Genomic DNA, 26,217 nt, shown 5'->3' on the forward strand with positions numbered 1-26,217 from the left:
AGTGCTTACACCTGCAACCAAACTGGAAATCTGGACCAAGATGTGACCCAGGATATCAACTTTTTTTTTTCTTTGAGAAACAAAAGCCAAGGGTTTTTTTATTTCTTGCATCTGAAATACTACTCTGTGACACTGTTGGCCTGAGACTCTTTGCCACAGTCCTTAACCACCACACAACTGCTATCAACAAAACTAGAGTTTTCCCCCTCTACCGGTTTTACAGAGGCCTCCCCATTCCTCTAGCTGCTTCTTGTTGTCAACCTCAACAAGATGGATTTGGTGTTCAGCACAAAGGGCCTCTACCAACTGGACATACACGGGCACATCACAGTTGGATGTAAGCACACAAAGGTGGGCTTTGTGCTTGTCTAAGGCTGTGGCACCTTCGCGAATTCTGCACTAGGCCTTGGATGAGGGCAGTCTTCGGCACCTCCTGTAAAGCAGTAGTCCATGACACCTCCAGGGGCAATGCCATCCTGTGCCCTGGCAGTGGGTTATGGTTGGAGCTGAATCTCCAGTGCACCCAAGCTCTGCCTCGTGCAACTCTGCACAGCAGGGAAGGAGCAAGGATGTCAACTATTAAACAGCATCAGAAGAATAGCAAATGGAATGACCTAGAGCTCTAGATTCTGTGCTGTCATCTACCTGGTAAATAGAAGGTCAGATTGCTTCAGGTTTAAAATATTCAACACTCCATTAAGAACCAAAAGCTATATCACACTTGAAATGTATTTAATAGTTCAAATTGTTTTATTTTTAAAACATATATCAATAGTTACAGCTGTTCTAAACTTCACTCACAAGGTTCTAGTCCTCAAAATACAACTCCTATAAGTCCTAAATAGATGTAAGTAGAGGATTAGTCTTTGCGATGTGAGTTGGAATGTTCCAAGTACATACCCTGTATCAGTGGCCTCTTAGTGAAATGTAGAGTTTGCCACTGGCAGGTCTGGAGCCCTCAGGTATGAATCGGAGCTTTTAATGGGCTGCTAGGGCTAATCATTAGCTGCTAGTGAAGATGCAGATTCTAGGTCCTTAGGTGCTAAGCTAGAACTTTCCTGAAACTCCTGTTTCCATGAGCTTCTTGGCAGGCAACCATGGCCGCTAAAGCTCATCATCCTGAGACAGTAGGAATGAGGTCTGCGTTCATATTCAAGGTGTAACCTATACCCATGAATATCATTCCTATTGTCCTATAAGGTCTCAGAAAATGGAATGGGCCTGGCCTGTGGTGGCGTAGTGGGTCAAGCATCAACCTGGAATGCTGAGGTTGTCAGTTGGAAACCCCAGGCTTGCCTGGTCAAGGCACATGTGGGAGTTGATGCTTCCTACTCCTCCCCCCTTCTCTCTCTCTCTCTCCTCTCAAAAGAAGAAAGAAAGAAAGAAAGAAAGAAAGAAAGAAAGAAAGAAAGAAAGAAAGAAAGAAAGAAAGAAAGAAAGAAAGAAAGAAAGAAGAAAAAAGAAAGGAAGGGAGCGAGGGAGGAAGGAAAGGACAGAGGGAGGGAGGGAGGGAGGAAGGAAGGAAGGGAGGGAGGGATGGAGGGAGGGAGGAAGAAAAAGAGTCCACCTGCTAGAGTGATCTTGTAACTTGGGTGGAGTTCACTGGGCCCTGGTCTCCTGGGTACACCTAACTCCTAGCGTATTAAATACCTGCTAAAGAGAGAGACTTTTTTAAAAAAAAAACACTAACTTTTCTTTTGTCAAATGCTGATGAATCCACTGTAAACTCACTCAGTCGTCACTGTTTAAAGAGTGACTGAATTTCAGAGTTCTACTGACCCCCCCCCCCCGGTTGACACTCTGTGTAATGTGTTATATCATTGTTATTGCCATATTCCCCATGTATAAGTGACTGAATTTCAGAGTTCTACTGACTCCCCCCCTGGCTGACACTCTGTGTAATGTGTTATATCATTGTTATTGCCATAGTCCCCCATGTATAAGACACAATTTTCTTGGAAAAATTTGGGGTCTAAAAACTGGGTGCATCTTATAAAGTGGTTGTAGATTTTTTTATTTGCACTTCCCACTTTTTCATGCTTGTTTTTGTGCTCATTGTTGAAGACAGGGATTCTTCATCAGACACAGGTGAGGACAGGCTAAGGGATGGGAGTTTTGACAGTGATGAGGAGGTGTATGAATTTTATGAGGAATAAAACTTGAGTTCCATAACTTTATGTAATACTTCTTTTCCAAAGTTCGGGCCCCAAAATTAAGTGTGTCTTATACATGGGGAAATAAGGTACTTACTGCCTTTCTCTGTGAAGTTACACAGCTGCACCCATTACCATGTGATTTGAAGTGTTTTTCACTCTAAAAGCATGGCCTTGACTTGTTTTTGGCCAATGAACTGTGAGTAAAACTGAAATACAACACATGTAAGAAGTTTTAAAAACTATCCACCATTGTCACAAAAATGGCCTAACCTAGACAGGGACTCTTCCTTTGTTCTGGGTTCCAGAGTGAAAAAGATATGAACAGAGCCACAGTCAACGGAGAGCCAAACTACAACATACATTAAAAATAAAGCTGCTTATTGCCCTGGCACCTGGCTGGATAGTTTGGTTGGTTAGAGCATCATCTCGATATAGATAGAGGTTGCTGAAGGGATCCCAGTCAGGGCACATACAGAAACAGATCAATGTTTCTATCTGTCTCTCTCTCTCTCCTTTCCTCTCTCTAAAATCAATAAATAAATTTTAAAAAATAAAATAGAACTGCTCATTATATAAGCCACTGGAATTTTAGGGCTGTCTGTACTGACATAAGCAAGTAAAAATATGACTAAAATGTATACTTTATCCTCATGATATTTTACTTTCCTGATTCTCTTCCAAAATGAGAAAACTTGTAAGTTGTAGTTTTGTGTCCCAAAATCTAAGAGTCTTTATGATCAGGGATATTTCACATACCTAAAAAAATAGGTTTCTGATAATGGAAGATTAGGTCATTAGAATCAACTCATAACAACTGAAAAAGCTGAAATTGCTTTTTTTGCAGATGATTAACTGCGTAGATAGAATATCAAAAAGTTTCTACAGATAAATTATTGGAACTAATATGTAATATTTTAAAGGTTTCTAGACAAAAGGACAACAATAAAAAGAATTCTATTTCTACAGGCAATCAGCCAAGGATTAGAAAAACATTTTTAAAAACATACCATTTGTAACAGCATCAAGACTTTTAAAATACCTAGTTATAAATCTAATAAGGAACATATACGATCTCTTCCCCAAAACTACAAAACACTATTGAGAGAATTTAACAAGACCTAAACACCTAAATAAATGGACAAATAGATCATGTTCATGGATTGAAAATTCAAACTCACAAATATGTTTATTAATTCCATCTTGATCTATGAACTCAAAGCAATCATAATAAAATAGAAAAAAATCCCAACATGATTTTGTGTTTGTGTGAAAATTTACTACCTGCTCCTACAATTTATACAGAAATGCAAAGAACCAAGAATAGGCAAATATTTGGGGGGAAAAAGAACAAGGTAAAACAATTTATTTTGTCAATTTATCAAGACACCTCATAAAGCTGCATAACTGAGGCAGTGTGGCACCGTCTAAACAATGAGCAAATACAACAGACCAAAATGATGTGTCCAGAAACAGAAACCCATAGTTTTTTATTGTGGCAAAGGTGGCACTGCAGAGCGGGGGGCTGGGGGTACAGCTCAATCTTTTCAATAAATAGTTTGGGACAACTGTACACCCATGTGCAGCGGGGGAACCTGACCCTCGATCTCATATACATGACAACCAATTCCTGATTGACTGTAGCTATAACTGTAAAAGGCAAAACAAAAATTTGTAGAGAATATTTTCTTGATGTTGGGGTAGAGAAAGCTTTTTTAAACAGATCAGGGAAAGCATTACAATAATATAAAAGACTGATAAATCCAAGTAAGCAAAGGGCTCATACCTGGAATATATCAAGGACTCACATAAATCAGTTAAGGACAGGCAACACACACACACACACACACTAAATTATTGAGACTTAAACATACCCTTCACAAAAGAAAATACCCAAATGTTTAATAAACATTTTAAAAAGGATCTCAACATCACTAGTTGCCAAAAAAAAAACAAATTAAAAGCACAGTGAGTTACTATTACACAATGACCAGAACAGCTAAAATTAGAAAGACCAATGATATTGAGAATGTAAATATAATACGCATAGCTGATGGCAATGTAAACTGGAATAACCACTCTGCAAAGCTGTTACATAGTACATACTACATACTAAAGGTAAAACTATGTACTCAATGACTCAGCAATTGCAATCTAAGGTCATGGAATTGGGCACATATACACACCAAAAGACATACAGGGTAGGGAAAAAGTAGATTTATAGTTTTTCATATGGAATAATTAATAAATAATAACATGAGAGCAAACTCTGTGTTTCACATACTCACAACTGTAAACCCACTACTGCCTTACCGTATATGAAATGTTGATAGCTTCATCTAATGATAGCCAAACGTGGAAATAAACACAATGTCTGCAAACACGAGAATGGATAAATTGTTGGTATGTTCCTTTATTTAGCTGAAACTATTCCATAGTATAGTTTCAGCTAAATAAAGACATAAATTATATTAAGGACACTACTCTTTTATGGATTCTTGTTGTATTGGCCAAGAGTTTGCTTAAAGGCTTTAATCACTGTAAAAAAAAGAAGAAGAAGAAGAAGAAGAAGAAGAAGAAAGAAGAAAGAAGAAAGAAGAAAGAAGAAGAAAGAAGAAAGAAGAAGAAAAAGAAGAAGAAGAAGAAGAAGAAGAAGAAGAAGAAGAAGAAGAAGAAGAAGAAGAAGAAGAAGAAGAAGAAGAAGAAGACTGGATAAAGAAGATGTGGCACATATACACTATGGAATACTACTCAGCCATAAGAAATGATGACATCGGGTCATTTACAACAAAATGGTGGGATCTTGATAACATTATATGGAGTGAAATAAGTAAATCAGAAAAAACCCAAAACAAAGAAACAAAACAAAACAAAAAGACATAAATTATAGCTGTACACAACACTAGTGAATCTCACAGATTTATATTTGAAGAAAAAAATCCAGACCTAAGGATACATACATTATGATTGGATTTAAATAAAATTCAGGTTCACACAAAACTAACCTATAGTTTTTTAGATTTATGTGTACAGGGGGCACTTGGAGGGAACATAAGGAAGTCTTCTGAGGTTATAGAAGACATTTTTTTTTTAATTCAGTGAAAGGAGGGGAGGCAGAGAGACAGACTTTCACATGCACCCTGACCAGGATCCACCTGGCAAGCCCACTAGGGAGTGATGCTCTGTCTATCTGGGGCATTGCCCCATTGTTCAGCAACTAAGCACTTCTTAGCTCCTGAGGTGGAGGCCATGGAGCCATCCTCAGCACCCAGGGCCAACTTGCTCCAATCAAACCATGGCTGCAGGAGGAGAAGAAAGAGAGAGAGAGAAGTGAGAAGGGGAGGGGTGGAAAATCAGATGGGCACTTCTCCCGTGTGCCTTGACTGGGAATCTAACCCAGGACATCCACATGCCGGGCAGCCAACCAGCCAAGGCCTGGAAAACTTCTCTATCATAATCAATGATGGCAGTTATATGGGCACATACATACATAAAACTTCAAGCTTACTCTTAATATTTGTGGCATTTGCCACATATGTTATTATGCAATAAAAATTTTAGCAATAGGCTAACCTGTGGTGGCATAGTAAAGTGTTGACCTGGAACGCTGAGGTTGTCAGTTCAAAACCCCTGGCTTGCCGGGTCAAGGCATATATACAAGAAGCTACTACTATGAGTTGATGCTTCTCACTTTTTCCCCCACACCACCACCATCCCTTCTCTCTCTCTCCTCTCTCTAAAATCAATAAATTTTTTTTTAATTTTAGCAATAAATAAAATAAATACTCTATCCTCATCTAAAATCACTAAGAGAATGAAAAGGCCAGACACAGTCTGGGAAAGAATATTTTCCACAAATGTAACCTATAATCTCCTAAAAATCAATAAGAAAAAGACTGCCAGCCTGACCAGGCGGTGGCACAGTGGATAGAGCATCAGCCTGAAACGCAGAGGACACAGGTTCGAAACTCAGAGGTTGCCAGCTTGAGCACGGGCTCATCCCGCTTTACTGCAGGCTCACCAGCTTGAGCGTGGGATCATAGACATGACCTTATGGTCACTGGCTTGAGCCCAAGGTCACTGGCTTGAGCAAGGGGTCACTGGCTCCACTGGAGCCCCCTGGTCAAGGCACATATGCGAAAGCAACCAATGAACAACTAAGGTGCCACAACAAAGAACTGATGCTTTTCATCTCTCTTCTTTCCTGTCTTCTCTCTCTCTCTCTCTCTAAGGAAAAAAAAAAAAAAAGAATACCCAACAACAACAAAAATAAACAAGAATATTTGAATAGACACTTTCCCAAGGAAAAAGATAACTAAATGGCTAAAAAATATGTGTTAAGTTACTTTACCTCATAAGTATTAAAGAAAATGCAAATTAAAACTAAAGAATAGTTTAAATTATATTAACTTAATAGCAAATGTTGGAAAGGATGCAGAGCAGTAGGAACTCTCACACACTCTGATAGAAGGACTGCTACAACTGCCGTGAAAACAACGTGGCTTTATTTACTAAAGCTGAACATAAGCAGTAATTCTATGACTAAGTCTTTACCAAGCATGAATGGAAGCATCTGGGCTCCAAGAACCTTGGATAAGAATGTTTAAACACCAAGATCCATAACAGCTCCAACTGGAAACCCAAATGCCCATCAATGGGAAAAAATGGGTAAGTTGTGGAATATCCATACAAAAGCGTACAGCTACCCCTATATGAAACAACATGAATGACTTTTCTGTGTAATGTTGAAAAAGAAGCTAGACACAGAAGAACACTCATACGTGATGTATACAGAAGTCAGTAATACATAAAATGAAACTATAGGGTTAGAAGTTATGACAGTGGCTATTCCTGGGAAGGCAATGGGTAGTAATTAGAAGAGGCATGAGGGGGTTTCCGGGGTGCTGAACAACATTCTGTTTGGTGACTCGGGTAATGGTTACACAGGTGTAGCCCTATGATAATATACTCAAATTTACATTTGTTTTCTGCTTTTTCTATGTATATTTTTCAATGCAATAAAAATTAAACAGTAAAACAAAACAAAACTGAAACCAAAATATATATATCTGGCTATATTTACTCTATTCCTAATTCAGAGGGTTGGATTTGCTTTTTCTTAGCAAGAACATAACAAATCAGTTAGATCTTGACATCAAAAGTTTTCCCGCCTGACCAAGCGGTGGCGCAGTGGATAGAGCGTCGGACTGGGATGTGGAAGGACCCAGGTTCGAGAACCCGAGGTCGGCAGCTTGAGCGCGGGCTCATCTGGTTTGAGCAAAGCTCACCAGCTTGGACCCAAGATCGCTGGCTCCAGCAAGGGGTTACTTGGTCTGCTGAAGGCCCGCGGTCAAGGCACATATGAGAAAGCAATCAATGAACAACTAAGGTGTTGCAGCATGCAATGAAAAACTAATGATTGGTGCTTCTCATCTCTTTCTGTTCCTGTCTGTCTGTCCCTGTCTATCCCTCTCTCTGACTCACTCTCTGTCTCTGTAAAAAAAAAAAAAAAAAGTTTTCCCATCAGAAGTCTTACCCTCGCCTGGCTGGTGATGGCACAGTGTATAGAGTATCAGCCTGGGACACTGAGGTCCCAAGTTTCAAACCCTGAGGTCACCAGCTTGAGTGCATGGTTGGTGGCTTGAGCATGGGATCAACATGATCCCATGGTCACTGACTTGAGTCCAAGGTCACTGGCTTGAGCAAGGGGTCACTGGCTCAGCTGGAGCCCCCCGGGTCAAGGCACATATGAAAAGCAATCAATGACAGCTATAGTGCCACAAGTATGAATTGATACTGTGTCTCATTTCTCTCCCTTCCTGTCTCTTTCTCCAAAAAAAAAAAAAAAAAAAAAAGTTTTACTCTCTGCAAGATGTTCATTGCAGCATTATTTACAATAGCCAAGCTGGCCAAGTGCCTATCAGTAAATGAGTGGATAAAAAAGCTATGGCACATTTACACAATGGAATACCACTCAGTCATAAAAAGAAAGAAAACCTTACCTCTTGCAACAGCATGGATAGACCAGAAGAGTGTTACACTAAGTGAAATAAGCCAGTAAGAGAAAAAAAAATACCATATGATTTCACTTATATGTGGACTCTAATGAACAAAATAAACAAAATAGAAACAGACTCATAGATACAAAGAACAGCCAGATAGCTGTCAGAGGGGAGGAGACTTGGGGGACTTGGTGAAATAGGTAAAGAAATTAAAAACAAAACTCATAGACACAGATAATAGTATGGTGATTACCAGAGGGAAAGGGAGGTGGAGGGAGGTAGAAGGTAAAAAGATGGAAGGAGAGGTAACTTGGGGTGGTGAACACACCATGCCATATAAAGATGATGTATTATAGCACTGTACACCTAGAACCTATGTAATTTTAATAACCAGTATCACCCCAATAAATTCAATTAAAAATAGAAATTAAAAGGAAAAATCCTGCCTGGATGGTTGGCTCAGTAGATAGAGCGTTGGCCTGGTATACAGGCATCCCGGGATTGATCCCCAGTCGGGACACACAAAAGAAGCGCCCATCTGCTTCTCTCCCCCTTTTCCTCCCCCTTCTCTTCCCACAGCCAGTGGCTCAATTGGTTCTAGCATTGGCCCAGGCACTGAGGATGGCTCAGTTGGTCCCACATGTCAGCCTGAGGTGCTAAAAATAGCTTGGTTGAGTCAAGCATTGGCCCCAGACAAGGATTGCCGGGTTGAAGCTGGTCAGGGCATATGCGGGTGCCATCTCACTATCTCCCCTCCTCTTACTTAAAAAAAAAAGAAAAGAAAAGAAAGAAAGAAAAAGGAAAGATCCTACCAATTTAAACTACTATAGTAGCATTAAAAAAAAAAGTCTTACTCTTACATCTTTGGGTACAAAAATATTAGTTTTCAAAAAGTTATATTGTTTATTTATATTAACAACTCTGTCCTCCATTTTTCATCATGTAAATTCTAAGAAATATAACCAACTCCTGTTATATCAAATACATATTTCTCAAATTCATATTCATGAGTAGTATGAATTTAAAACCTACTATCCTTCTACTATCTGGCTCCATCTGACAAGTTGAAAACGAACTACCCCCAAGTGACAACTCAAACTCTCCATTCCTACCAGACTGGCTTCTAGCCAACCCTCACTCAAATTCTCATTTACTTGTAATTGTCTTTTTCACATGCCCAATAATCTAAATTTTAAGTCATCTTTAAGAATCTGTTCAAATACTACCTTCTTCCTGAAACCCAAATAATTGAATGTTATTTTTATATAGTTTTAGTTTGTTTTATCAGTTCTAATGCATTTTAAGGTTTATTTTTCTATCCTTGATTACAGTGCCTAGTTCATTTAAGAGACAGTAAAAGCCTGGTAAACATCTGATGTCTATATGTGGATATATGGGAGCTAGAAAGAGAATGAAGAAGTAATAGGAAGCCAACTCTTCTTCCATGGTCCCTAAGAGCATCAATGCTCGGAAGGCTTCTGGATTCAGACAGAAGTTTAGCCGTTTGAGGGGTGGGCATTTTCATTACATACAATATGTCGTGGACACTGACATGCAAAACTATGGAGGAAGGGCAAAATACAACCAGTTAAAATAGAAAAGATCTGAACTAAAATAGAAGTTTAAATGCTCATATACACAGAATGCTCTTACAAATCCCAGTGATTTCAGAAAGAGATTTTATGCCTAAATTTGAGAAAATACCATCAATAAGTCTTTAAGCTGATGGTTAAAAATAGGCTTATTTCATATTTTGGGTATCCTAATAACCTCGGATAAGCTAGTTCTTTTAAAATAAACAAGTAGAATGAGCCAAAAAAAAAAAAAATCGCAATTTAATGACTGGTTAATCTCTGAAGATACTGGCAGTCTTCAGGTATGTGTGTGATATGACAAACTATCATATAGTATCTGAAACAAAACATAACTAGCAAAGGCAAGAATTAAGTTTATTTATAACTTATTATCAAAGCTAATAAGTAACTGGCTAACTGAAACATCTTTAAATGAAGTATTATAAAAGTGAGCCGATATTTACATTAGTCTCCAAAGACTGAGATGGGCCATCACTTCAAAAGTCCTTAATGAAACAGGAGATCCAATTAATATGCTAGTGATTCCCTCTAAGGGACATTAGCAGCATTTATCTTTGTTGAAAAGTATGTCATTAAAATTTTAAGTTAAGGCCCTGGCAGGTTAGCTCAGTGGTAGAGCATCGGCCTGGCGTGCAGGAGTCCCGGGTTCGATTCCAGGCCAGGGCACACAGGGGAAGCGCCCATCTGCTTCTCCATCCCTCCCCCTCTCCTTCCTCTCTGTCTCTCTCTTCCCCTCCTGCAGCCAAGGCTCCATTGGAGCAAAGTTTGCCGGACGCTGGGGATGGCTCTGTGGCCTCTGCCTCAGGCGCTAGAATGACTCTGATTGCGGCAGAGCAACGCCCCAGATGGGCAGAGCATCGCCCCCTGGTGGGCGTGCCGGGTGGATCCCGCTCAGGCGCATGCGGGAGTCTGTCTGACTGCCTCCCCGTTTCCAACTTCAGAAAAATACAAAAAAAAAAAAAAATTTAAAGTTAAAAATCCAGAGAATTTCAACATACATGAGCTTTATGATAAGGGTTGTTGTCTTTGATTCCTGGTAAATATCTTCGCCTTCCCAAAATGGTCCGAACAAACCCATCTCTTTTACAATTCTTCACTGTCTGTTTCATAAAATGATTAATTCCTACAGAGAAAAAAGAAAAGAAGTACAACTAAATCCATTCTTAATTTCATTCAATAGGCTCAATATAGTGAAATGTATCAAAACCCTAATATCACACCATCATTTGCATATAAACTTTTATTCATTTTTATAGATAAAAAATTAGAAATAAAAAGGACTTTAGAAACAACATAATGTAACTCTTTGTTTTTTAGCCAGTAACAAAAATAAAAATATTAAACTTCAGAACAAGAAGCAAGTACTAAAATCTAGGATGTTTTACTCCAGTATCTTAAGAGAATTCCATGCTACTTTTCACAGGTTTCTGTTCTTTGATCACCTTAATCCTCTTTTACTCTTTGATCCTATCATTTCCAGGCTTAAAACATTCTAACCAGCTCCTTGCTACCATCTAAACTGCAATCCAAATAGGACCTAACTGAAATTAATGCATGAGATAAAATATCCATTGGGAACATATACAACCAACCTCTTAAAATTCAAAAGGACTATGTATAGTGTACTATTCAGACACATTTATGTTCCTTATACAGCCTTTACCTTTACAAAATAGGACCATTCTTATATCTGATGGATCTCCAGGATGAATTCTTTGCTCCAGGTGGGTCAATCTCTTCACGGCTTATTCTTGTCTCTCTATATACTATAGATCAGGGATCCCCAAACTTTTTACACAGGGGGCCAGTTCACTGTCCCTCAGACCATTGGAGGGCCGGACTATAAAAAAAAACTATGAACAAATTCCTATGCACACTGCACATATCTTATTTTAAAGTAAAAAAACAAAACGGGAACAAATATAACATTTAAAATAAAGAACAAGTAAATTTAAATCAACAAACTGACCAGTATTTCAATGGGAACTATGCTCCTCTCACTGACCACCAATGAAAGAGGTGCCCCTTCCGGAAGTGCGGTGGGGGCCAGATAAATGGCCTCAGGGGGCCGCATGTGGCCCGCGGGCCGTAGTTTGGGGACCCCTGCTATAGATAGAGGTTCTTTCTCTATATACTCTAAAATGCAAAGTATAGAGACTGTGCTGATCTAACTTTATTCATAAAAGCAACTTCTGCTTTCTCATAGCTCTGCTTATTCTAAGTAATAAACAGTAAAGTCTCCTAACTGAATTCTTCGTTTGAAGATTTCTATTGTGTGGCTGGCACAGGAAAGACAATTGAGGAGACTGTGGATGATAGGAAGAAGAAAAAACCTTGCCCTGCCCAATAAAGTTGGTGGTATTTGACCACCAGCATGAAAGTACAGAAAACAATCAAGCTCTCATCTTTTTCTCTTTAAGAATTACTGTGATACTGTTGAGTGAAGAGCGAACAAAAGGATGAGATTTAAGGGAGCTCTAAAAATCCTCTTACCGGACTCTGTAGGAGGCCTTCATATATTCAGAGATTGTAAGAACTACTTTTACAAAAACTACCACCCTGGCTGGATAGCTTGGTTGGTTAGAGCATCATCCCAAAGCACAGAGGTTGCCAGTTCGATCCCCAGCCAGGGCACATACAGGAACAGATTGATGTTCCTGTCTCTCTCTCTCTCTCTCTCTCTCTCATTCCCTTCCTATGTCTCTAAAAAAACTACCAATTTTGAGATATAATTTACATAAAATAAAAGGTACTCACTTTAGGTGAACAGTTTGACCATACTATAAAGAGCCACACTGTAAAGTGGTTGTACCATTTTACAATTCTACCCGCAATGTAAAAAATACAATGCTTTTAATTTTAGTCATTTATTTTTGTTTTTGTAATGGTATCTCTTTGTGGTTTTAATTGTCTTTTCCTTGATGACTAACAATGATAACATTTAATGTGGTCATTCATATATCTTCTTTTGTGAAGTGCCTGTTCAAATATTTAGCCTTTATTTTATTGGATTTTTTGCCTTCTTAGGATTGAGTTGTAAGAGTTCTTTATATATTCTGAATGTAAGCCCTTTGTTAGATAATAGGAACTGCAAATATTTTTTCTCAGTCTGTGGCTTGCCTCTACATTTTCTTAATGACGTCTTTTGTCAATGTTTATCTTTTATGATTCAGAGTAATTATCACCTAGGAAATCTTTGACTACCTCAATGTCATAATTTCTTCTGAAAAATTCATAATTTTAGCCTTTACTTTTAAGCCTATGCTCTGTATCAAGTTAATTTTTGAATATAGTGTGAAATAAAAGTTGAAATTCACTTTTTTCCCATACGAGTATATAGTGGTTCTAACACCAACTGTTGACAGGTCATCTTTCCTTCATTAAATTACCATGTTGAAAATCAGTTAGTTGAAAATCAATTTGCCATATATGTATAGGTCTATTTTTGGGCCCCTTAATATGATCCATTGTTCTCTATATCTACCCTTTTGCTTATCTTAATTATTATAGTTTTATGAGTTTTGAAACCATGGAGTTTAAGTGTAACTCAACACTATACTTTTCCCAAAAAAGTTCTAGTCCCTTTGAGTTTCTGTATAAATTTAGAGTCAACTTGTCTAATTCTACACAAGAGTCTAATAAAATTTTTTATTTAAATTGCATTAAACCTATAGAACAATTTACAGAAAATTGTCATCATAATAATATTGTGCCCTCTAATAAATTCACATGGTAAACCTCCCATTTATTTCAGTATTCTTCAGTTTCTCTCAGGACTGCTTTTGAGTTTTCAGTAAAATCTTCAAATGCTCTGTTAAATTTAGCCTAAGTATTTCATGTATTTTAATGTTACTGTAAATCGTTTTATTTTTACTACATATGCTAATTGTTTATTGCTAGTAGAAATATAACTGATTTTAATAAATTGACCTTGTACAGTGGGAGCTTGCTAAATTTAGGGGTTTTTTTAGTAGTTATTTTTATAAAATTCATATGATTTTCTATGTACAAGATCATGTCATGTGTAAATAAAGTCTTCTTTTTCAGGACTGGGGACAGTAAATTAAAAAGAAGCATAAGGTCCTGGCCGGGTGTCTCAGTGGTTGAGCGTTGGCCCAGAGTATGGATGTCCTGGGTTCAATTCTCAGTCAGGGCACAAAGGAGAAGTGCCCATCTACTTCTCCACCCCTCCCCCTCCTCCTTCTCTCTCTAACTCTCTCTCTCTTCCCCTCCTGCAGTCATGTCTCTATTGGAGGAGTTGGCCTGGGGTGCTAAGGAAGGCTTCATGGCCTCTGCCTCAGGCACTAAAAAATGGCTCCAGTTACAACAAAACAAGGGCCCCAGATGGGCAGAGCATTGCCCCCTAGTGGGCTTGCCAGGTGGGCCCCTACTGGGGTGCATGCCGGAGTCTGTCTATGCCTCCCCTCTTCTCACTAAATTAAGAAAAAAAAGGGGGAAGCATAGAAGATCCTGACCAGGTTGTGGCACAGCAGACAGAGCATCGACCTAGGATGCTAAGGTCCCAGGTTTGAAACCCCAGATCACCAGCTAGCTTGAGCCCAAGGTCTCTGGCTAGATCAAGGGGGTCACTGGCTTAGCTGGAGCCCCCTGGTCAAGGCACATATGAGAACACAACCAGTGAACAACAAAAATGCCATAACGACAAGTTGATGCTTCTCATCTCTCTCCCTTCCTGTCTGTCCTTCTCTCTCTTCCTAAAAAAAAAAAAACCCAAAAAAACCCGGAAACATAAAAGAATTTTCTGGGGTGATGGTTCCATATATGAGATAGTCACAATGACATATACATCAACTACAATTTGCTATTCCATTTCCATCCATACTTTTATGAAAAAAAGCACATCTCAATAAATAATCATAAGGTTAATGTTCTCTAATTAACATGTCTTATGAAAGCTTCTAGTTAAGAGAAATGTTAATAGAAACTTCTATAACACAACTTTTAAAAAATTAACAATATGAAAACACAGTTGAAAAGAATAGTACAGTATCTAGAAGACGATACTCAAGCTTCTTTACCGGTGTATCTGGATTTGAAGGAGTCGATGTAGCAAGCAGCATCATTTTCCTTAATGCCCATCTGCTCTCCCAACGATTTAGCTCCCATTCCATAAATGATTCCATAGCAAATCTGAAAGGAAGTCATCACACTCAGTAAGTTAAAGATCATAACTACATAAAATGCAAATATAAAAAGTTCATAAGATTGAAATTTGGTAAACTTTTTATTTCAGAGTGAGTCAGAGAAACTATTAGAACTGCTTTTGGTGGGTTAGATCCATAAAAGCTGCTATCCTGTGAACATCTTTTCTGCCTGTTAGCAGTACCGTTTTGGGAGGGAAAAGGAAGAGAGGGTGGGGTGGAATATAAATGAATATGAATGTGAATATGAATGCGTCTTAGGAAAGTAATCCTAATGATTGAAAAGGTAAGGTTTATTTCTGACGCTGTTATTTATCCAGCAGTTCAGAGCAGCTTTCTATTCCTCATAATCTCATTAACTTCTTCTGCCTAAAGAAGTGCCCAGCAGGAGGAAAGAAAGCATACAAACATTCCTCTCCTCGCCCTTAGCACTAAAAAAGCTTGAAAATAGGGAGACTTACTGGAAATAAATAACCTCTTCACCTCATAGCCAACTGAAATCCCATAGCTGCAGAATTCATTTGAATTAAACACAAAGTCATGAAATTCTGGGCATAAGGAAGGAAAATAGTCTAAATTGGTCAATATAGAAACTCTAATTTAATAATAAGTATTGTGTGGGTTCAAATCCTAATACCAGTATTTAGAAGATGTTTATCTTGCATAAACTACCTAAACTCTTAACATCTTGATTTCTTCATTCATAAAATAAAGATAGTAATACCTCTTTCATGGGATTGTTATGATTAAATCAGTTACTAGTTATTATTTAGCAAATTTTATGACATAAAACAAGTGCTATATAAATGTTATTAAAGTCCTGGCCAGTGGCTCAGTGGATAGAGCATCAGCCTGGTGTATGGACGTTCCAAGTTCAATTCCTGGTCAGAGCACACAGGAGAAGTGACCTCTGTTTCACCCCCTTCCCCTCCCCCTTCTCTCCCTTTTCCCTTCCCACAGCCAGTGGCTCTATTGGTTTGAGCATGGCCTGGGGGCTGAGGCTAGCGAGGTTGGTCCAAGCACATCAACCTCAGGTGCTAAACATAGCTTGGTACTCAAGCATCATCCCTAGACAGGATTGCCAGGTGGCTCCCAGTCAGGCCACATGCAGGAATCTGCCTATCTTCCCTCCTCTCACATAAAAAAAAAAAAAAAAAAAAAAGATGTTAAATAAAATTTTAAAAGATAGCTTGTAAGAAAATGATTATCAGAATTCCAAAATACTTTTAATGTTATAAGACAGAGGTGGCCCTGGCCAGTTGGCTCAGCAGTAGAGTGTCAGTCCAGCATGTTTAAGTATTGTTTTATGTCATAAAATTTGCTAAATAATAACTAGTAACTGATTTAATCGTAACAATCCCATGAAAGAGGTATTACTATCTTTATTTTATGAATGAAGAAATCAAGATGTTAAGAGTTTAGGTAGTTTATGCAAAATAAACATCTTCTAAATACTGGCATTAGGATTTGAACCCACACAATACTTATGTCCCAGGTTTAATTCCCAGTCAGGGCACACAGAAGCAACCATTTGCTTCTCCACCCCTTCCCCTCCTCCTTCTCTCTCTTTCTCTCTCTCTTCCCCTCCTGCAGCCATTGCTTGAATGGTTCAAGCAAAGTTGGCCCCAGGATGAAAGGTGGCTCCATGGCCTTGCCTCAGGCACCAAACTAGCTCATTTGCTGAGCAATGGAGAAGGGGCTTCAGATGGGCAGAGCATCCCAAGGTAGGGGGCTTTCCGGGTGGATCCCAGTCGTGGTACATGTGGGAGTTTGTCTCTCTGCCTCCTTGCACCTCACTTAACTTTTTTAAGAAAAGGACAGTTAGAGGTATTTTGTTTTTTTATCCTTTTTTATTTTTTTAATACAGAGACAAATATCTTTCTCCTGTTTTGTTTTCCTCTTTGATATTTCTATGCCTGACACCTACTTTTTTTATTTTTCAACTCAGACATTACTGAGTACTAGCTGAGATCTCAGTAAGACTCAAGGATTAGATGGTGCAGTGCATAGTGATTTAGGGGAAAAAAACTGGTATAGCATAAACACTATTAAATCATGCAAGAACTTATTAAATAGAGGCTGCTATCATCAGGGGGTAAATGTTTATAGGTTACAGAGTCAGAATATCTAAATTCTGGCATTTTGAACTTACTCTGGCTCGACCACTTATAGCTATGACTTTAAGCAAATTACTAACTTTTTGTACCTCAGTTTTCTCCTACATAAAATGAGGATACTAATAATATCTATTTCATGGATTTATTATGAGAATTTAATATTAGAATATCACCTACCTTACCTAGGCTTTGATTGTTGCTAATGCAGGAGGACTCCAAGGAGATTAAATAGAGAAGACAAAGGTGGCTTTCTAACTCATGGAAGAAACAAGTGTTGGTGCTAAACAGACAGTGGTGAGAGAAAGTGTTTCATGCCCAATAAGCCAGTAGAGAACCACACTGTCAGTAACTCAGTAAGTGTGAAACCAGTAAGCAGGGTCTTAGAGACGGAATGGTGTGCATTCACCTCAGCCACCCAGCAGCACCACGTTTCCCACAGGGCAAGTGGTAAGGAAGTGCCAGAGTCAATCCAGGCCAGGAAATGGTGTGAATGTGACCTTTGATGTTCTCTGAGCCTGACAGTCACTCAGGAAACTAATGGGGACCCACATGAAAGGTCCAAGGGCAGTATGAAGTTTCACAGTTGGATTAGCTAACCAATGGCCTCAAAAAATGAAAAAGCTATCATTTATTAATTATAATCTGCAGTTACACAATATTTACTTTTCAACAAACATTTAGAAAACCCTTTTTATAAAAAGCACTTTTTATAGAAAACTGAAAATATAGATTGCAGACTAGATTTTTAAAACACACACACACACACACACAAAACAAAAATAACTACCACCATTGCAACATCTACCACTAACACATGTGGCTTTTATGTCACTACAGTGCCTCAGACTAAGTCTGATTCTTTCTAATGACTCCCCGAAGGAAAGTATAATGAATACCATGAGACAGGCTAAACTAAATGTGGTTTGAAAGATCCAAAGAAGAAATCAGTCCTCAACTGTAAATGATTGAGACAATTTTTCAATTTTTTGAATCATTAAAATTCTCATTTATGTTAAGCGTGATCACTCAGATTACCTGCTTTGCTTGCTGTCTCAGCTCATCCCCCACAGACTCTGGCTCGATCATCTTCCACTCAGCTGCAATGCTCCTGAAAACATCAGCCCCAGTGTTCAATACTTGAATGAGACGAGTATCGTGGGATAAATGAGCCAAGACCCTCAGTTCAAGTTGAGAGTAATCAGCAGCTAATATTACACCACCTGAAGCAGAAGAATTTTAGAAAAGCTGATGCAAAGGCAAATTCAAGTTTTATATAATTGAGTAGGATGACAGAAATTTAGTTTTTACATAGAACCATGAGATCATGCATCCAAAAGTTAAAACGTGCTCTTTATATAATGCCATTCAGTTCCGTCACTTAGACCATATTTTTCATTTAGCTTTCAAGTACCCATAATGTGTGTAAAGCTGCCCCTGCCCTCTGCTCCTGAACCACGGGGGCCATGCTCCCCCCACCCCCATTCCCACAGCAGCTAACGCATCGCCTGCAAGGGGTCTTTCATGCCTCTCCCACACAGCACTGACTGGTAGGGATGGGAGACTTCATTTTCTTTTGCATTCTATAAAACTTTACATGGTTCCTGGCACATAATGGAATCTTAAATGGTTGTGAATGGATGATTGAATGAACGAACATATGAATGAACAAAGAAACTATATAGTTTCTAATATGTGCACATTTTAAGCGGGCTGGAGAGAAATGGGTGCTCTACTTTGATAAAAACAGTCAGTAAAAAAAAAAATCAAGTGGTTGATAGGTGAAGAAAAGTTTTTAAGAGGGTTCAGATCATTTACCTGTGGATTAGAAATGATTGAATTAGCTAGGCATGAAAAAACCAAAATTGAAAAATAAATGCAGGTTCAAAGAAAAAGTAGAAAACATATTTGCAGTTGATATTACAAAGAACTCATTGCCATATTATAAAAAGGGTGCTATAAATCAAAGACAAAACAAAACATAAACAAGCAGTTCACGGAAATAAGAATAAAAGAAACTTAAACATATTAAAGAATTTTCAACCTCATTCACAATAACAGAAATGCAAATTAAGTCTACAGCAAGAAACAATTTTCCTCTACTTATATTGCAAAAATCCAGAAGTTTAAGAGCACACTCTGGGGCAAGACTGAGAAAGAAAGGCTATCGATTGTTACTAGGAAGTGAATGGTAACTGGCCCCCATCAGATGGTGATTTGAAAATACCTTTCAAAAGTAAACAGGTTTTTTAACCTTGCCCAGAAAGCTGCGGTTTGCCACTGAAGGCTGAAGGTGCCCAGGGCCGTTGGCCCCATCTACGACACTGTGGACGAGCCTAGGGTATTTCTTCCAAAAAGCAGGTAAACTGATCTCATTCGCACAAGGGCCACTTAACTATGTTTTGCCTGAATAGTCAGGTTTTTTTATTCTTCCCTCAAAGAATCTCTGTTGTGGTGTTGATAGTCCTATTTTCTGCTGCTTTGCTTAATATATAGTGTTTCCTTTAGCCCTCCTACCTCAATGCCCCACTCATATTTCAGGCTGGGACTACTCCTAATTTAGAGCTCTCTTTCCCCCTTTGCCAACTTGTATTATGAATTTACCTTTGCCACCCCAGCTTAGTGTATCCCAAGGTTCTCTTTAGCATGCCACAGTCGCCAGAGCTCCAGGGAAAGCAACCTGGTCCTCAACTCTCCAGGCAGAGGAGAACAGAAGCTCCATACCCATGCATGCTGCAAATGGCTTTTTCCAGTCTACCTGAATCATTACCAGCTAGAAGCAGCGGTCATTGGGACTTGGACATGAGCTGCAAAGTATAGAATGGTGACAACAATTCCAGTGCCACACGGACTTTTCCTGTGGGGAACTTTCCTGGACTCCTGCTCCCTGTGACAGCTCCTAACAGACTGAACTGTGGTTGGGTTGCATTTCTCAGGGATTTGGCATGGTGATGGGGCCAACTTGGACTTGGTGAACATGTTAAGGACACTACTCTTTTAGGGATTCTTGCTGTATTGGCCAAGAGTTTGCTTAAAGGCTTTTAATCACTGTAAAAAAAAAATAGAGGACTGGATGAAGAAGATGGGGCACATATACACCATGGTATACTATCCAGCTAGGAGAAATGATGACATCGGATCACTTGCAGCGGAATGGTGGAGTCTTGGTAGAATTGTGTGGGGTGAAATGGGCAAATCAGAAAAAAACAGGAACTGCAGGATTCCATACATTGGTGGGACATAGAAGCGAGACTAAGAGGCATGGATGGGAGTGTGGTGGTTACGGGGGTGGGGGGGTGGGGGGAGGGAGGAGGGAGGAAGGGGAGGAGTGGGAGGGGTACAGAGAAAACTGGATAGAGGGTGACGTGAGGACGATCTCTCTTTTGGGTGATGGGTATGCAACAGAACTAAATGACAAGATAACCTGGAAATGTTTCCTTTGAATGTATGTACCCTGATTTATTGATGTCACCCCATTAAAATAAAAATTAAAAAAAAAAAGTAAACAGGTTTTTACTCTGTGACTCAGTAAACAAACCCTTAGATTGCTATATACATCAGTGGTCCCCAACCTTTTTTGGGCCATGGACCAGTTTAATGTCAGAAAATATTTTCACGGACCAGCCTTTAGGGTGGGACTGATAAATGCACAAAATAAAATTGTGCGACAGACGTAAAAACTGTGATATTTTTAAACATAATTGTCGAATTTACGAGACAAGCATCAAGAGTGAGTCTTAGACGGATGTAACAGAGGGAATCTGGTAATTTTTAAAAAATAAAACATCGTTCAGACTTAAATATAAATAAAATGGAAATAATGTAAGTTATTTATTCTTTCTCTGCGGACCAGTACCAAATGCCCCACGGACCAGTACCGGTCCATGGCCCGGGGGTTGGGGACCACTGATATAGATTACTTGCACACACATTAAACTGGTTTATATTCAAATTATTCACTGAGAATCACAAATCTCCAGTATATATCAAGTGAAAAAGCAAGGCACATAACAGTATATATGGAATGCTTACCTTTGTGGAAGAATAGGAGAAAATATTACACATTCTTACTTGCTTATAGCCACATAAAAATACTGAAAGCATATATAAGAAACTCATATATGCAGTTATCTATAAGAGTTATAGATAATGGTGTAGCTAGGACAGGGAAAAAAGCAAAGCTTATCAATATATACCTTTTATATATTTTGATTGCTGAACTATGTGAATGAATAACCAGTTCTAAACAAGAGAAACGACAAAATATATGAAATAACTTTTCAGGTGTTGGACAACAGGCAGTTCAGGACTATAATTTCTGAGGAGCGGGGAGCACAGGGGAGATGGGGTGAGTCATGCAACCGTCTCAGGTTTCTGAATGGAGGCACTTTCCAGAATGCACTGCAAGGAAGGAGAGAAAACAAAGCACTCTGTCTATCTGAGCTGAGGAAGCAGCTGGCGTTCGGGCCTACCGAGGCAGCTAGAATTTGTGAAAATAGGGAGAGAAAGGAGCTGTGCATAAAAGGAGTACCAGAAATCGGCATAGTCATGTCTTTGGATTTTGGACCAAATACTGGGTTGTATAGGGAACAGGAGATAAATACACTAAAGAAATTACTACCACCAAAGAAAAGAACCACCATTGCATAGCTGTAACCTGAACAATTACTTGAACAACATACTCTCAAATGTTGAGAGATGTCCAAGTTCTGGTCAAACTGAATGGAGAGACCTTGTTACAACTTGAGCACCAGAACCCCGGCAAGGCCATGCCTTACAATCAAGACTAATCTAACCCTACAATAAAGGCTACTATAAACATCTGCTAACAACGCTGTAGAAGTCTCAAAATTATCCAGCTCATGTAAGAGTAAATTGCCGGAAGAAAATGCTATTTAATTAAGACTACAAAAATACAGAGTCAGTGCTGTAGCAACCATAATATCTAGTGTTCAAAAAAACCAAATACTGGATGTAAGAAGAACCAGGAAAATGTAACTTTGACCAGAAGAATATTCAATCAACACAAAAATGGTCCTGAGATTAGCGACGATGACATTTTAGTTTTTAATTTTTTTCTGATCTTTTTTTTTAATTTTTTTTTATTTATTTATTCATTTTTAGAGAGGAGAAAGAGACAGCGAAGGATAGAGAGGAGAGAGAGACAGAGAGAGAGAGAAGGGGGGAGGAGCTGGAAGCATCAACTCCCATATGTGCCTTGACCAGGCAAGCCCAGGGTTTCGAACCGGCGACCTCGGCATTTCCAGGTCGACGTTTTATCCACTGCGCCACTACAGGTCAGGCCTAGTTTTTAATTTTTTTTTTTTTTTTTTATTTCAGGGAGAGGAAGGTGGAGGGGGTGGAGAAAGGGGAACATTGCTCTGCTCCTGTGTGTGTCCTGTCCAGGACTGCACCAGCAACCTCTGTGCTTCGGGACGGTGCTCTAACCAACCGAGCTCTCCAGCCAGGACTAGGGATGATGGAATTTCAAATAGCTAACATAAATATTTTCAGGAATTTAAAGAAATATGAAAATAATAATGGAACGAATAGTGAATTGCCATAAAGTAATTAAAACTACAAAAATATCAAGTGAAAATTCTAAAAGTACAATATCTGAAATGTAAAACTCACTAAAAGGATGTGACAGCAATTAGACATTGAAAACAAAAAGCTCTGTGACCATTACAATAGTCAACAGATGCCTGACCTGTGGTGACGCAGTGGATAAAGTGTCAACCTGGAGTGCTGAGGTGGCTGGTTTGAAACTCAGGGTTTGCCTGGTCAAGGCACATACAAGAAGCAATTACAAATTGATGCTTTCTGCTCCTCTCCCCCTGCCTTTCTCTCTCTTTCTCTCCTCTCTCTAAAATCAATAAATAGTAAAATATTTTAAAACAAATAAAATAGTCAACAGAAAATATTCATTGCAGCACAGAGTGAAAAAACAGAGAGAAGGGAATAAAAAAGAAAAGAAAAAGACTTCAGCGGTCTGTGGGACAGTACCAAGGGGTATTACTATGTACATTTCAAGTAAAAGGAAGAAAGGAGATAGGGACAAAAATATTACAAGAAATAACGATTGAAAATGCTTTAAATTTAATAAAAATATAAGCACATAATTTAAAGAAAAAAATATATGAAACTAAAGAAATTGAGCAAATTCAAAAATCCCAGAAGCAATGCACAAAAAACTACCCAGAAACTTACACCCAAATTAAATTGCTAAAACTGAATAATAAATTTTAAAATTGAAAAAGCATCCAGGAAACAGATACATTGTGCTTGGAGGAATAGCAAGAAAAAATGGTGGTGTACTTCTCATCAGAAATAATATAAACCAGAAGTCAATAGAAATATATTTTTAAAGAGCTAAAAGAGAAGGACTGTAAACCTATAAACCTATGTCAAGTAAAAATATCTTTCAAAAGTGAGATAAAATAAAGAAATTTAAAGACATAGAAATGCTGAAAGAAGTCACTGTCAGTAGAACTGCATTGCAAGAAATCTTGACGTATTTGGGTGAAGAAAAATGACAATAGACAAAAACCTGAACCTTCTCCAAGAAACAAAGAGTGCTAGAAATAGTAAAAAGGAGACCAAAAAAAAATTATTTTTTAAGATAATAGACTGTTTATTTTTTTTATTTATTTATTCATTTTTAGAGAGGAGAGAGAGACAGAGAGAGATAAGGGGGGAGGAGCTGGAAGCATCAACTCCCACATGTGCCTTGACCAGGCAAGCCCAGGGCTTTGAACCGGCAACCTCAGCGTTTCCAGGTTGACGCTTTACCCACTGCGCCACCACAGTCAGGCCGATAATAGACTGTTTAAAGCAAAAACAACAACATAGCAGAGTTTATAACAGTCATAAATATTAAATCAACTATAAGAAAAATGAAAAAACTTCCTATATTATACTGGGGAACAATTTTTTTTTTCATTTTCTGTTGCATGAAGTTTTAGAACTGTTTCTATATATTTCTGCATCACTGATTCCAAATCTGAAATCTGTTTTTTGGTGCATGCTCCAGTTTTTATGCAATTTTAATTTATTTTTGTTACAGTTAATGGTATTCATTGGTTTTGAAATTGGAGTTAAAGGGCAATGACTCTTGGATTGAACATAACCACAAGGCAATTAATGTTTTACAAACATCACTTTTACATAATTGTAGTTGTTTTTAAATGTAAAAAATTATTATCTGATAAATACACCCTCTTATTTTGTTTTAAGATTGAATCATGGCTTCTTTGAGTAGGTGTAAATGTAAGAATAGTCCAGACACCTTCTGTTATATATGTGGCTGTTACACACTTCAACGTCAAAGGCGCAATATTTCATCATTTGTGACACGTGCATATATTGCCTATTTTCAAGTTCCCCTTGGCGATCAAGACAAGAATTGGGCTCCTCATATTGTGTGTCACAATTGTGAGGAAATACTTCATGACTAGACCAAAGGAAAATGCAAAGGAATGCCTTTTAGTATTCCCATGGTTTGGCATGAACCTAAGGACCACAGCAGTGACTGTCATTGCTGTCTGATCCATACAAAGGACATCGGCAAGAAAAAACAGCATATGATCGCATATCCTAATATTCCTTCAACAATACGACCTATTCCACACTCTGAGACACTCCTGGTTCCAGTGTTCAGTGGTTTTATTTCTTCTAAGGATGAAGAAAGTGAACATGATGATCAAGTGTATTTTGATAAGATGCATGAGGAAATGGTTGTAGAATCTAAAGGGTCTTCTACTGATGCAAGGCAGTCATTAACCCCTCAGCAGTTTAGCCAACCCGAATTGAATGACTTAGTAAGAGACCGGACCTATCAAAGAAAACAGCTGAGTTATTAGCCTCCAGACTTCAAGAAAAGAATGGCCTGACCAGGTGGTGGCGCAGTGGATAGAGCATCGGACTGGGATGCGGAGGACCCAGGTTTGAGACCCCGAGGTCACCAGCTTGAGCGCGGGCTCATCTGGCTTGAGCAAAAAGCTCACCAGCTTGGACCCAAGGTCGCTGGCTCGAGCAAGGGGTCACTCGGTCTGCTAAAGGCCCGTGGCCAAGGCACATATGAGAAAGCAATCAATGAACAACTAAGGTGTTGCAACGAAAAACTGATGATTTTATTTTATTTTACTTATTGATTTTTAGAGAGAGAGACAGAGAGACAGAGAGAAGGGGAGGAGCAGGAAGCATCAACTCCCATATGTGCCTTGACCAGGCAAGCCCAAGGTTTCGAACCGGCAACCTCAGTGTTCCAGGTTGACGCTTTATCCCACTGCGCCACCACAGGTCAGGCTGAAAAACTGATGGTTGATGCTTCTCATCTCTCTCTGTTCCTGTCTGTCTGTCCCTATCTATCCCTCTATCTGACTCTCTCTCTGTCTCTGTAAAAAAAAAGAAAAGAAAAGAACATACTTCACCAGTCAGCTAAAGTATCCCATTGCAGGAAGCGTGAACATATTTTTGTGGACATTTTTTCCGAAGACAAACACTTTGTTTACTGTCATGATATCACTAGTCTTCTCAGCCAGCTAGATGTTACCACTTACAGTCCAGCAGAATGGCGGCTATTTCTTGACAGCTCTAAACAGAGTCTGAAATGTGTTCTACACAATGGTAATGTTTATGCAGCGGTTCCAACTGGTTATTCAACTCATCTGCAAGAAGATTATAATGACATAAAAATTGTCCTTGACTTTCTGAAGTATGAGGAGCATAACTGGATCATTTGTGTGGATCTTAAAATGGTAAATTTCCTGCTAGGACAACAGAGAGGTTTCACGAAGTATCCTTGCTTTCTGTGTTTGTGGGACAGCTGAGCTCGGGAGAAACACTGGACACAGAAGGAGTGGCCGAAATGTGAAGCTCTGGAAGTAGGGATGCAAAATATTGTGAATGAGCCTGTAGTTAATTGAGACAGGATCATTTTTCCCCCACTTCACATCAAACTTGGCTTAATGAAGCAGTTTGTTCAGGCTTTGAATAGAGAAAGTGAATGCTTTCAACATATTATTTCTGCTTTTCCTGCCTTGTCTTTCAAGAAGATAAAAGCAGGTGTATTCGATGGACCTCAAATTCAAACCCTCATACGTGACAAAGAATTTGCCATGAAGATGAATAAGGAGGAGAAAGCAGCATGGCAGTCTTTTGTGGCAGTTACAAAGAACTTCCTTGGCAAA

At 38.8% G+C, this 26,217-nt stretch overlaps 1 protein-coding gene and 1 pseudogene across 2 annotated transcripts in view; both read right to left on the reverse strand.

Annotated features, from left to right (window-relative positions):
* Positions 1-26,217, reverse strand: part of POLQ (DNA polymerase theta) — a 134,040-nt gene that overhangs the window by 5,075 nt on the left and 102,748 nt on the right. For both annotated transcript variants that reach the window (XM_066347918.1, XM_066347919.1), the window contains 3 exons: positions 18,065-18,249; positions 14,790-14,901; positions 10,749-10,873 (listed from right to left, as the gene is read on the reverse strand). In XM_066347918.1, the coding sequence (XP_066204015.1) occupies positions 10,749-10,873; positions 14,790-14,901; positions 18,065-18,249 (422 nt within the window). The remainder of the gene's footprint in view (positions 1-10,748; positions 10,874-14,789; positions 14,902-18,064; positions 18,250-26,217) is intronic.
* LOC136380033 (small ribosomal subunit protein eS12-like) lies at positions 99-4,492 on the reverse strand (annotated as a pseudogene).

The sequence above is a fragment of the Saccopteryx leptura genome, chromosome 8 (assembly GCF_036850995.1).
Source record: "Saccopteryx leptura isolate mSacLep1 chromosome 8, mSacLep1_pri_phased_curated, whole genome shotgun sequence".
NCBI classification, from domain to species: domain Eukaryota; kingdom Metazoa; phylum Chordata; class Mammalia; order Chiroptera; family Emballonuridae; genus Saccopteryx; species Saccopteryx leptura.